The 13894-nt window shown below is 43.1% G+C and overlaps 1 protein-coding gene across 1 annotated transcript; it reads left to right on the forward strand.

Annotated features, from left to right (window-relative positions):
* The first annotated feature begins 1735 nt into the window (after positions 1-1735).
* Positions 1736-13875, forward strand: brsk1b (BR serine/threonine kinase 1b). The gene is made up of 19 exons (XM_047039120.1): positions 1736-2822; positions 3417-3511; positions 3977-4062; positions 4270-4410; positions 4549-4665; positions 4797-4830; positions 4912-4980; positions 5245-5391; positions 5760-5791; positions 5888-6052; positions 6493-6590; positions 6920-7070; positions 7200-7260; positions 7930-8533; positions 8894-8942; positions 9053-9176; positions 9393-9603; positions 9741-9830; positions 9924-13875. Exons 1-19 carry the CDS (start codon positions 2735-2737, stop codon positions 10139-10141), a joined length of 2580 nt encoding a protein of 859 aa, XP_046895076.1. The 5' UTR covers positions 1736-2734; the 3' UTR covers positions 10142-13875.
* The last annotated feature ends 19 nt before the right edge of the window (positions 13876-13894 follow it).

The raw sequence follows: 13894 nt of genomic DNA on the forward strand, positions 1-13894 counted from the left end.
TTCAATACCTTCCAAAAGGATCATTGCACCTCTTCAATTGTTCCATGTGACAAGTTTAGGAAGGACATTCAGACATCAACGGATCCAACAAAAAACGTAAACGTAAATTAGTCTGGACACTGACACTGTAAAGAGGATATTAAACACACTTAATCCTTACCTGCGTGACCCTGCACGTTGTGAAGGCTTAAGTAGTATTCTTCTCTATCTGTTGTTGTTGATGTTGATTATGTGATTAACCCTAACCCTACGCATGCTCATTCTGATTACCTGACTCCTAGTGTGTGAGAATGGAACAGTACGTTTAGACTCTTGGTTATTGAGGTCACACACGCCTACATTTAAAATGTCATGTAGGGTGCCTTCGTGATTCGTCATGTGATAGACATTCACCTATTTTGCTAAACATATTTCCACGTGATCACTTACATCCTCATGAAAAACCCTTTTGAAACATGATTTTTTATTGTCCACCACTATGTTATAGCCAAAGTACCACCTAAAAGCCAAGCACAATCTGTCACAAACACTGGATTAAATGATCAACCTGCATGATAGGTTGTGAGAGGTGTGTTCATGTGTTAAATGTGGGAGGGCGCTTAAGTAGGAAGCCATGGGTATATACTGACACTCTGTGGACAGAAAGGGAACTGCACTACGTTGCGTTCACACATTACGTGAATCATTCGTTCCACAGCTGTGGAAATTAATCAAAATGGGGCTACATAATTTTGTGTACTGAGGTTAAAAAACATGTGGCAACTCACATATTTTGTACATGTAACAATGAACATATGGAATTTTAGAAGTTAATGGGGTGGGGATCCAACCACAGAGAACAATATCAGATCAATAATTAATTAGACTATTGTTGCACCAAAGGCCATTGTGCCTCTATTTGGCTTGTCCCAGTAGCTGTCTTTCATGGTTTCATAATTTTCCACGTGAAGCAAGGGACTAACTAGGCCAGCCAGGCGCACATATTTCATTATGTCAACGATCGCACCATCAAGAAACAAGCCATGCACCATTTAATCTGGAACATTTCAACCTGTCCGCACGAAGAGATTAAGATTAAGAGATTAAGTAGAGAAACGTAATGTCAAGATATTCAACTACACACATTGCACTACGATCACATAGATAACTATTTGTAAATGCTCCCCCCAAAAAATGTTTTTTTATTTTTTTTATTTTTTATATGAGAACTGCATTTGTCAAAAAAAGTTTCCACCAACAATTCAGTCTTGGTAAAATAGAATGATTAGAATGATTTATGTAGGATAACAAAAAAAATCCCAAACAGGATTTTAAGATAATTGAAGGTAGGCGAGAATTCAAGAATTCAAGATTATTGTTAAATTAATATTTAGGGAGAGGAACACCGGGCTCAAGGATGAGGCGTGGAGGGTGGATGAAAGGAGGGTGGGGGTAGGAAAAGCGGAACCCGGATGCTGATGCTGTCTGTATTGGACGAAGAGACAAGCAAAGAGAGGAAGGGAGAAAGAAAAAAGGGTTTTACGACCGGTGTAGAGTTTATCTCGTGACGGCGTATGGATGCGTAAAACTCCGATAGACAAACAAATATTTTTCCAAACGTTCCAGAGAAGACAAGACAAAATTCACGCCGACACCGGTGAAGAATGAATCCTATGGCTGCGAAAGGAACGCAAGAGAAGATGCTGTGATATGTACATAGACAGTCAGGCTGGGAGGGTGAGAGCAAGGGAGAGACGGAGAGGGAGGGGGAGCGGCAGGCTACTACACCATCCAAAGATGCTTGCTTTTTCTAGAAGCACGATTTATAACACGGCCGAACGTTCGACATTCAAAGTAAACGATTCTTGCGAGAAATTTAAAGAGGAACACAATCTTAACTCTTTATTGACACTGATAATGGAAGATTGAGAGTAGCCTGGACAGTTGCGGATAGTGGGGACGCTGTTTCGACGCTATGATCCCAGTTTCCTGATGCAGGGCCAGGGATAAACTTAAGTGTGCACCGGATATTGGAAAATCGTTCTTCTGTGGCTGTAATAATTGAATATGCTATCCGGGAAGGAAACAAAACATTTAGTCTAGTTTTAGAAGGAGGATAATAAGACGAATAGGCTATATCTATGTGAAAACATTCGGGACAACTTCTTAACAAACATTATTGACTATTAAAAAAATTGTATCGGGTAGATTTTGGATGTCATCTGCTATGCAGTCTCTGCTTGAGAGATTTTCATATTACAGCTGCAACCAGCTACGGTAGGCTAATTGACGATACTATCATAGTAACTGCAGCGATTTCAATTGTTGTTTATCCCTTCTGTATCTCATTTTGGACATCTAGCCTAATATTAGCGCCTGTCAATATTTCCTTACCCCTCTTTCTCAACTCCCAATAATTTAATGTAGCCTACGTTCATTTTTGAATTGATACAATGATGGGGCAGTTATTGTTATCATTTTAAATATACTGTAATTTATCTCTAAACAACAACAAATATATGCAGTAGCCGCAAGAAAAACAAGTGCATGGGAGTAGGCTAGGCCACGGAACTGCCATCGCGACCACAGCCGCTCTCTATCACTCCCTGTGACATCGCTATGTGTCTGTAATGTCGGTACGGCGGTGCCGCGCCGCCCGAAGGACTGAGAGTAATCGTTATAAATTTTTCTGGACAAATAACATTGATCATATAGCCTTATAGTGATAGAATTCCGTCTTTAACAGACGGTCAGCATGACTAGCAAAGAGCTGACTGTAGGCCAATCGGCCCAGTACGTCGGGCCTTACCGGCTGGAGAAAACGCTGGGGAAAGGGCAGACAGGTAAGGGTGCACCAATCTTCTGGTTTTCTTCGAATAGCGTAATGTAAGATTGTAAAAAAACATTCGAAGTATTCGTTCCGAACTTCCATGTATTAATTGATTAAATGTGTTACATATGAACTAAATATGTTAGTCTAAACGGTGTGACTTGGTAGGTTGCATGCTTTGCGTTTAGTGTTGACTGTTACCAAATGTAACGGAAATGTCATCACAGGCCCTTTCAACATTTTCGTTCTCACATAATTTGTGAAGTTTACATGTTCTCACTTTTGCAGTGCAGAGTATGTAGAAATTGCGTGTGGCTACTGTGTTTTATTGTGTAGGCCTATGCATTTCTGTGTGTATGCACATGGTAATACAGTAGCATTAAAATCACCCATATTAATCTGTTGAAGACTTGGTGAGAACAATGCAACCCTAGGATACAACTGTGTCGGATTCCTGTGATCAGAAATACTCATAAGGCACGGCCATGAACAGTGAATGGTATATAGTCTAGCTTATGTCATGTGTCATGTCATTCTCACAAACGATCAACCTTCCTCTCTGTGCCCACCTTGTATCTTCCTTCCCGTCCCACCGTTCCTCCCTCAGGTCTGGTGAAGTTGGGCGTCCATTGCATAACTGGACAGAAGGTGGCTATAAAGATTGTGAATAGAGAAAAGCTTTCCGAGTCTGTCCTTATGAAGGTAGAGTGACAGACACAGCAGGGGTGGTAACATGCTGTGCACCTTCAACACATCTCATTCGCTGGTGACACATGTAGTATAATATGACAATGACCCAGAAACACAGTGACATATTACATCTGTCATTGTATTCTTGGAGAGTACAATCACAATTTAGCCAATGTCACCTGGCAGTGTTCACAGTTTCCGTGTACCGTAAAACATTTTTGGAACTTGAAATGTTGTCTGTTTTGAGTATGAACGGTGGACTAAGACTGTATGCTGCGTTATACAGCCTCTCTCCTCACGGTGTCTTAAACTGTCACTCACAAACTCCTCCTCTCTTCTCCTGCTCACCCTAACTCTCTCCTCCTCTTGCTCTCTCTTTACCTTTACTTTATCCCCTTTCTCTCATTCATTGTCTCCATCACAATCCTGCTACCTCTCTTTGTCTTTCTTTGCCCCTCTCTCTCTGTCACTCCTCAGGTGGAGAGAGAGATAGCTATTCTTAAACTAATAGAACACCCTCATGTACTGAAGCTGCATGACGTTTATGAGAATAACAAGTATCTGTAAGTATGTTCTCTTTCCATACTTAACCTCTATCTTTCTCTTTCTGTGGGACTCTTGGTTCTAGAAACTAAGCTATGAAAGAATGTTCTGTGACCTCCACTGTAGGATCATGGCATGTGTATAAGCATGTATGTGGAAGGTGTGTGTGTGTGTTTACAAGCTCTGTGAAGGCCTATTTTCATCTTCCTTGGTATTTTCTCCACTAGATACCTGGTGCTGGAGCATGTATCAGGTGGAGAGCTCTTTGACTACCTGGTGAAGAAAGGCAGGCTGACCCCTAAAGAGGCCAGGAAGTTCTTCAGGCAGATCATCTCAGCCCTTGACTTCTGCCACAGTCACTCTATATGGTCAGTTATATGGCAATATGGGGGCAGCCCAGGCTGACTCAGCAATATATTGACAATACTGACTCAATATATGTATCAGTTTTTTTCCAAACGGACTCCCTGATGTGTGTTTGTGTGTGTGTTTGTATGTGTGAGCAGTCATAGAGATCTAAAGCCAGAGAACCTGCTCCTTGATGAGAAGAACAACATTCGCATTGCTGACTTTGGCATGGCCTCCCTACAGGTTGGGGACAGCCTACTAGAGACGAGCTGTGGGTAGGTAGTGTGTGTTTGCTGAGTGCACTTCTGCTGATTGTCAATTCATATGTCTGTCATCAATATTTTTCAGAATAGTTTCAGAATATCAGTTTTCAGAATATCAATATCAATTTTCTTCCTTGTTTCAGATCTCCCCACTATGCATGTCCAGAAGTGATCAGGGTAGGTTGTTTCGGTCTCTCCCTCTCCCTCTGTCAGTCTCTCTGTGGAATATGTGTGTAACAGTGCCATTGTGTGTTCCAGGGAGAAAAGTATGATGGCCGCAGGGCTGACGTCTGGAGCTGTGGAGTCATCCTCTTTGCTCTGCTAGTGGTAGGAACCTGTCTCAGTGTCCTTCCTTTTCTTCCTTTTCTACAAAGCCAAACTGTCCTCCAAAGTGTGTTTTCATGACCTAACACTGTCTCTCTCTCTCTTTCACTCTCTTTTACTCTCTTTTACTCTCTTTCACTCTCTCTCTTTCTCTTTCTCTCTCTATTTCTCTCTCTCTCTCTCTCTCTCTCTCTCTCTCTCTCTCTGTGCCTCCACTCTCCTCCTCCATCTCTGCTCCCTCCACCTCTCTGTGCTCCCTCTCTCCAGGGGGCGTTACCTTTTGACCATGACAACCTGCGGCAGCTACTGGAGAAGGTGAAGAGTGGGGTGTTCCACATGCCCCACTTCATCCCCCCTGACTGCCAGGCCCTGCTCAAGGGCATGATAGAGGTCAACCCTGACAAGCGGCTCACGGTACGATGGAACTAGTGTTTGGGTGGGAGGTGGGACACCACTGGGAAGAATAGGAGCGAGAGAGAGAGGCTGAACTGGCCGGGCTGGTAGAGGGGGTGAGGAGGGAACAGAAAGAAACGAGAGATGTGAGAGATCAGTTAAAGCATAAACGAGGTACGGTCGACAGCTGTAGAGGTGACCAGGGAAGAGATGATTTACACAGCGTGAAATGAGTTCAGTCTTTTATATCAGGGTCGCCGCCCTGCATCCTAATAGAATATTAGGTTTGGAGCCTGGCTTGTGGTGTTCATCAGAGATCTAGAACCAACATGTGTTTTATGTAGGATGAATCCATATTCATATCTTATTCTACGTGTGCCCCCTTTCAGCTAGAAGCAATACAGAAACACTCCTGGTACCTGTAAGTACTCTCATCCCTGCCACACCATGATTATATGAGCATGCCCCGATTGGAGGATGATGTTTGATGTCTGATCATGTCTGATCATGTACACAGCGGGGGGCGTAACGAGCCGTGCCCGGAACAGCCCCCTCCGAGGCGCGTGTGCGTGAAGAGGATCGTGTCTGTGACAGAGCTGGACCCTGACGTGCTGGATAGCATGCACTCTCTGGGCTGCTTCAGGGACCGCAGCAAACTCACACGGGACCTGCAGTGTGAGGAGTGAGTAGCAGACACGCATGCCCATACTAGGGAGCTGGACTTAGGGTCACACCCACATCTACGCAGTTGCAATTAGTCGTGGTCCCCCACCTCCCCCCAAACCCAACACACACATACTCTCTCTATCCCTCTCTTCTGTTCTGTCTATCCCCTCTGTTTTGTTTGACCATGTTAAGTGTTACATCACTTTGGCAAAGTACAAGGATATTTAACAATGGCTCTCTTTCACCCTTTCTTTCTTATTTGGCTCTGTGTCTTTTTACTTTTTCATCTAGACATTTTCTGTTGAGGTCATCCTGGGGGGGGGGGGGAACAATTTTTTTTTACAGTTATATCTAGATAGAACAACATCATATTGCTACAACTAGAATGTAGGTTATGACAGTTATGCTCCCCCCCTCTCCCCCCGCCTTACTCTATCTACCGCCTCAAACTCTCAGAGATAATCAGGAGAAGATGATCTATTACCTGCTCCTGGACAGGAAAGAACGTTACCCCAGCTGTGAAGACGAAGACCTGCCGCCCAGGAATGACACAGGTTAGTAACACAGTCCTCGTATCACTCAGGAAAGAAACCATATTTTAACTACAGAGGTTAGAAACACTGCTGTTACACCACACAGTCATTTAGCCAATCTGTAGAAACACAGGCTTTACTCCACTTAAGAAAGAAACACAGTTGTTTAGCCAGTAGGTTAGAAGCCTTTACACCACTTCAACACAAATCTTTTACAGAAAATAAACACAAATTTTTAACCACTGAGACACAATTTCTAAAGAACAACTCAATAGTTGAGCCTAGCAACCAGTCAGGAGTGTCAACTTCCAACCATTCAGGAGTCTAACCTGTCTAAGGTCTCCTAGCAGACCCCCCCAGGAAGCGGGTAGACTCCCCCATGTTAACCCGTCATGTCCGCCATCGTCCTGAGAGGAAGAGTCTGGAAGTCCTGAGTGTGACGGACCAAGGATCCCCGACACCCCCTCGCAGAGCCCTGGACACGTCCGCACACAGCCAGAGGTCACACACACACAGCCACACTCACTAACACACAGTGGAAACACACACGTACATTAAAGACAAATATGTCTCTTGCTTTAGCAGTATACCCAGCTTATGTATTGGTGTGTATTCTGTTTCTCGCTTCAGGTCTCGTTCTGTCAGTGGCGCCTCCACTGGGCTGTCCTCCAGCCCCCTGAGCAGTCCCAGGGTAAGTCACTTTTGGCCAACTCACTTACTTTTTACTATACTAATTTTGTTCAATTTGATTGCAGTTTTAAATTAAGAAAATTATAGTATGTATTTTGTTCAATAGATAGAGTTCTGTTCCTGAGGACTACAGATCTCCGGAAATGACACCTGTAGTTTTTCTGATTTAGTTTGGTTATTTGTATTATTATTATTATTAATAAGTTATTTGGTAGTTTTAGGCTAATTCTTTGGTTTTCCACACATTCTTATTGTATGTAAATATGCATCTGGTGTTGCTGTTGTTGTTGTGAGACCCTCTCTGGTTTAGCCTGTCTACCTCCCCCATACTGTCCCATTCTAAGCCATAACTCATCACTAAGCCATAACAGACACGTCGAACAAACATGGAGGCCCCTCAAAACACACAAAGAAAACATATCTTAGAAACGACTTCCTATTCTCAGCACCAAATTAAAACATTTGACATGCCCAACAAGTAAAATACCCAAACAGCATATAATGAAGTCATATATCCAAAAATAATATACCGATGAATGTAATCTTTACAGCGAGAATTACAGATGTGTTAGGAAATATCTTCACAAATCATAACTCATGACCATTGCTCTCTCTCCATCTCTCCTTCCTTCTTTTCCATCCCTCTGTCTCTTGTCTGTCCACCCATCAGAGCCCAGTGTTCACTTTCAGCCAATCAGAAGTCACCTCTGCCTCAACCACCCAGTCCAAAGACCCCAAACCAGGAAGTGCCACCACTCCTCGGGCATCCCAACGTGCACCCGATCCAAAAACCCAGACCCTGCCTTCTAAGGCGGCTTCTGATCGTCCTCACCTCCAGTCCATGAAGTCCCTCCCCCTTCAGACGCCTCCTTCCCCCTCCCCCTCCCCTCTTCTCTCCCCCATCCCTCGTTTTTTCTTCTTCCCTGCTCCCTCCGTCTTCAAGTCTGTCACTAAGAATATCTATCCTAACTCTGCCCCCCCTGTGTCACAGGTCACACCCCAGGGCTCTCCGCTCCCCACCCCTCTGGGTACCCCTGTCCACCATCCCCAGCACCCCCCTCCCACCCCTCCCTCCTCTTCCTCCTCCTCCTCTTCCTCCAGGGCGGAGGGGGGCGGCGGCGTGGGCGGCGGCTCCCTGTCTCTTACTCCTCCCTCCAGCCCCGGAGGCAGTGGGGGCATGGCAGCTAGTAGCTCCGCCCACTGGAGGACACGCCTCAATTCATTCAAGAACAACCTGCTGGGGTCACCTCGTTTCCACCGCCGCAAGCTGCAGGGTAAGATGGTAGTACAGAAAAATAACAGTACTTCTAACATGGGTCAGTTTGACCAATAGGGAAAGGGGGACACAGCTCATCTTAAAGCTTGCGTGTAATTATATAATATATTCATTTAGTTGCCTTTTTGTATTTCCAAGCGGCAGCTCTCTTAGTTATCTCTGCGTAGAGGTGGAGAAGAGTGGTGCACCAATGATTCACTCTGATCACTAATTAAGTCAATGAAACAGAACCTCTTCAAGTGTCACCCTTAAGTTTATTACCACGGTCTCTCATACTCTTCTCTACTCCTCTTTTGCTGTCATCACTCTCCCTTTTCCTCTCTGATCGCCTCTCTTCTTTGTTCTGTCTCTCTTTCAGTCCCTACGTCAGAGGACATGTCTAGTCTAACTCCAGAATCCAGCCCTGAGTGAGTATCCAAACACAGTTCTGTATCATGCAGAACAGATCTCCTATCTGTTGATGGACCAGCCCATCTTTCTACTGTCTAACAACACTCCATTGTCCTCTTCTGTGCAGGCTGGCCAAGAAGTCGTGGTTTGGGAATTTCATCAGTTTGGAGAAGGAGGAGCAGATCTTTGTTGTGATCAAAGACAAACCACTCAGCTCCATCAAAGCTGACATAGTTCATGCCTTTCTGTCTGTGAGTGGTTCTGACACCTACTTCTCTTGAATTTGATTGTCCTCATCACACCCCCAGTATTGTAGTCAGGGGGAATTCACAGTCTTTTCTATGGATACATTTGTCATAATCGTGTCATAATCCTGTTATTCAACAATATTACATTTCTGCTTACAAACTCTGTCACAGTTTCATCCATCTATTTCTATGCCCCTCCTCCCTCCCTTCCAACTCCAGATCCCGTCTCTGAGCCACAGCGTCATGTCTCAAACTAGTTTCCGGGCTGAATACAAGTCCTCTGGCGGGCCCTCAGTCTTCCAGAAACCCGTCAAGTTTCAGGTGGACATCGCCTTTTCTGAAGGAGATAGGGAACGAGAGAGGGAGAGGGCGGAGAGGGAAGGAAAGAGAGAGACGGGCATCTACAGTGTGACTTTCACCCTAATATCAGGTATGGTGCATTGTGGGTGATACTCTGTAACAATGACTTATATTGATGATAGCCTGTAGAGTTAGTCCCTGCTGGGTGAGGTAGGCTAGGAAATGTGCAGACAGGAGTGTGAATTTCTCTTCATCTTCCACCCACAGGTCCCAGTCGAAGGTTCAAGAGAGTAGTGGAAACGATTCAAGCCCAGCTACTTAGTACTCATGATCAGCCTTCTGTGCAGGCACTGGCTGGTGGGTCCTACACACACATACATTTCTGAATAATCACACACATACAGTCAACGTGTTTTTTTCACACAGTCCCTCCCTCATCCCCCTTCTTAGATGAGAAGAACGGACAGCTTTCCTCACGTCAGCCCGGCACCCCCACCCGCCAGAACTCCCGCCGCTCCGAAGGCGGAGGGGACCGTGGAGAGCGAAGTGACCGGGTCGAACGTGGGGACGCAGGCATAGGTGGCAGTGGCAGTGTTCTACAGAGGAGAGGATCCGGTAAAGACAAGACCCGACTCCTGTCCTCCAACGGGACCCAGTCTCAGCCCTGACAGAACCCTGTAGAGCACCAGACAAGGCAGGAGCAGGACCGGCCAGAGACATCTTGAGGAACACACCGGCTTCCCCAATCAAACAGAACACCCACAGCACAGGTTACCACACCACCTTATTGGAAAACACTCACTGGCTGCCCTTTGAGGCAGTCAGGAAACCCTAATAAGCAACCTTAACTTAAAAAAAGAAAAAACATTTCTACTGGGAATCACCATCATCAAATAGTCAGGAACACCACAGTCCATGTCTACAGTATGTCCAAAACATTTACCAATCATCTTTCATCAACCACACATATGTAAAATCAAAATGAGTCCTGTCAGCAGTCAGATCAGAAGCTAGCTGATTCATCCTGCTCAGAGGAAAGATCTATGGTGAATTGTAGGATGGAGTCACCCATTGAACTTGAAAACCTGTTTAACCCCCCTGTCCCCATGGTAGGGAAATGTGATAGTTCCATCCAATAGAATTATGGGTAAAGGCAAGTTAGGAAATTATCTTAAAAGACTGAGAAATAGAGGTGGTGTGTCGTATTACAGAGCGATATTAAAATAATTGGCTTAATGACAAAATAATCTGAATCAAGCTTTCAAATTAGTCATCTAAAATGCTTATACAGCTATTTGACTAATGAAAAGGGCAAATGCCACTTCCTCTTGATATCATTCGTACCACTTCTTCACAGAGAGAATCAGATAATTATTATCTGATTGTGAAATTGTAGAACCATTTTGCCTTTATTTGAGGAATAGCAACAAGCTATCTAATAGTTGTAGACCCATCTTAATATTGAACACATACTTTCAAATAAGTCCTAGTTCTCATTCTAGAAAGACCATACACAAATCCTTACAGAAGATATGCAACTGTGGGACTGAATCTTGTTTAACCATTTTTTTGTGTGAATGATTTTAGAGAAGGAAATTGAACTTCACCACACTGGTTGTTTTTTGTCACATATAATTCAGGTTCACTCTAAAGATTCATTACACTCACTAATTCCCCCCCTTTCATCCCAAATATGAGAGAGTGCACAAAATGAGCAGAGAGAACAGAGTCGAGTTCTTCTAAAAGGAGATCTGGAAAATGTCATTTCAAGAAGAAAGAAAGACTGACCAAACTGAGGCAGAAAGACAAACATGTATGTAAATGCTGCATATTCATTCTCCCAGGACGGGAAAAGAAACAAACCACACAGAAAGAATGAAATCCAATGTTTTGGTTATTTTGTCTTTTTTTCCTCTTTGTGAATTAAGTGCAAATGAGTTAGATGTTTGCCGCCACCAGGATGGAAGATGATGCTAAGTGAATGTCAAAAACGTTACAATTATTGCCATAATATGTATTTATTTTATTCAGTCTATTTCCGTGTTTATTTATTTATTTATTTGTGAATATTCCTGAAGCTCAAGATGGAAAGAAAAGATGGAGAATCAAATGGGAATATAAAAAGAGGAGAAATTTAAGTAAAGATTGAATTGTCTGTACTGAGACAGTTCCCTAATGTCTGCTATTTTTGAGTTCATATCATTTCCTGAAAGCAAAGTAGAACATTTGCTTTTTTTCATTTTTATGTTTTGAAAACCAATGCTGCAAACATTCCTTACTGCTTATGTTTACGTTATGTATATAGTTTAGTCCCAATTTAGAAAAATTATTAAGGTGTATTCACACACAGAATCAAAACATACTAAAGCTATGAGACACAAACCTATGAGAGATTTTATGCTTTTTAGGCAAATCTGATGTAGGCCAAGTCATAGACACCTGAAAAAGTGGAAGAGAGCAGGAGAGGGTTAAAAAGGAAGCTCCTGTATGTAGTCCCCTCTTCACTTTTGCAAGAATGTTACACAGAAACTAACACAAATTGCCTCTAAAAGCAGAAACCCATTGCCAGTGACAAAGACTTGTTGCTTTCAATGTCGTTACAAATAATACATATGAATTAAACAGGACTTTAAAACTGGTTTGCACTGTCCCACAAAAGAAATGTACACAGAGCAAACCAAACAATTTTCCCCTCTCCTTCTTCTCTTGGCCAACGTGGTCCCCACGCCCCCTTCCATCATCCTGGTTACCCTCTTCCATTACCCCGGTTACGCCCTTCCATCACCCTGGTCACCCCTAAAAAAGAAAACTGCAAGCGAAAGCTAGTTTCGTTCTAGCTCCTCCCTCGTTGACACCCTATCTGGGATGACTATTATGGAAACCTTTTAAGCCACCGTCTGGCAAACCCTACTGCCACATTGCTATGGACTCCAATTGACAGCACTTCATATTACTGTGCCACATCATCACCATACTTTACTGTACTGTGTTACTTCACAGAGACCATGTGTGTCAATCCACTTCTCTGTAAATTCTATGGATTTAGCAGGTCAGTAAAGTCTTGTGTGTGGCTCACAAGGCAAGTAGCAAAACACTGTCTATCAGGTTAGTCTTTGTTTACAATTGACTCAACAGTCACCATGATTACCCACTATTAGACATAACTAGTTGTGTAAGTGTGTTTGCCTACCTTGTTCAGATGAGAATCTCTCTCACAGCTATTGACATGTTGATGCGAATTGATGAAAGAGGTCTCACTATAGCTTACACATCTAATTCAAGGCCTTCCCATAGACTCACATGACAAGGGCTGGTTCTCTTACCAAAACATGCACATTATTTCACTTTCTCTGTCATAATGTGTAATATGGTGGAAACAGCTTTCGAGTCCATGTCCAGACCAGTCCTTATCTGTGACTCTTGAAGATGACAGTGAATTAGAACTGAGCCATGAGTAATTTGGAACTCTGGAAGACAGACCTCCGAAGCTAACTGCCCCTGTTATGCTGCATGTTAGACAGCAGAATGGACCCTGATGTTATGACAATGAATGTTTTTTGGTTAATTTTTTTTATGCATGCCATGCATACTATGGTGAAAAAAAACACCTGATAGCATGGTGAAGTAAAGTGTGGGCGCCTTAAAGATGATGCGTACATTGAGGTGAATGCCTGTCATATTTCTTGACCTTTCCATGATCACCCCTCAGCCCCATTCCAACGTCCTCTCATTTATAAGATGAAACACAAAATAAATATCTGATCAGCATTTGACATTCAGCTCTTTCACATGAACTCACCACCTCTCACATTTAGAGAGAAACAGGGAAATGCTAGAACGAAACCATGCATCCAAAATTCTGTGTAAATATGAAAAAAATAAACAGTGGGAGGGTAGCAAAGATGTTTTGGTAAAATTGTGGGTGAAAGTGAACACACTATTGACTGAACTTTCACCACCACCCCATCACCTCTGTCTTTCTATAGCTCTTCCCCTTCCAACTCTCTTTTTGTATTTCTTGACTACCCCCTCTAATCCTGAAGAATATACCTCAACTCCCTGCCCCTCACCTCATTATATAATCACCTTCCATTCCCTGTCTCTGTCCATTGTATACAGTACATATGAACCATATTCTCATTCTTTATTGACACTGTACTCACGATTATTGTCATCATTATTGATTATTCCAATTATGATTGTAATACTGTAATCTTTACCACCTTCCCTTACGCACAGTAGAACAACATTTTCTTAAAATCTGAAGTCAGAAAATTAGGGGAAAACATTACTATGATGATGATGAAAAGAGAAATGTCTGTATTATAAAATAAAAAAATAAGTGCACTATTATGATGATTATTATAATTGCCTGTGATAAATAAAGAACAATAAACTACATCAAAACAAATTAAGTTTCC

The sequence above is a fragment of the Hypomesus transpacificus genome, chromosome 17, assembly GCF_021917145.1.
Source record: "Hypomesus transpacificus isolate Combined female chromosome 17, fHypTra1, whole genome shotgun sequence".
Taxonomy (NCBI): domain Eukaryota; kingdom Metazoa; phylum Chordata; class Actinopteri; order Osmeriformes; family Osmeridae; genus Hypomesus; species Hypomesus transpacificus.

Excerpts from the sequence above, each read along its gene's own strand:
- brsk1b (XM_047039120.1), top strand. The coding sequence starts at position 2,735 with ATGACTAGCAAAGAGCTGACTGTAGGCCAATCGGCCCAGTACGTCGGG. Across the intron at positions 4,411-4,548 it reads TGCCACAGTCACTCTATATG|TCATAGAGATCTAAAGCCAG; the intron begins GTCAGTTATATG and ends ATGTGTGAGCAG. Across the intron at positions 6,591-6,919 it reads GCCGCCCAGGAATGACACAG|ACCCCCCCAGGAAGCGGGTA; the intron begins GTTAGTAACACA and ends GTCTCCTAGCAG.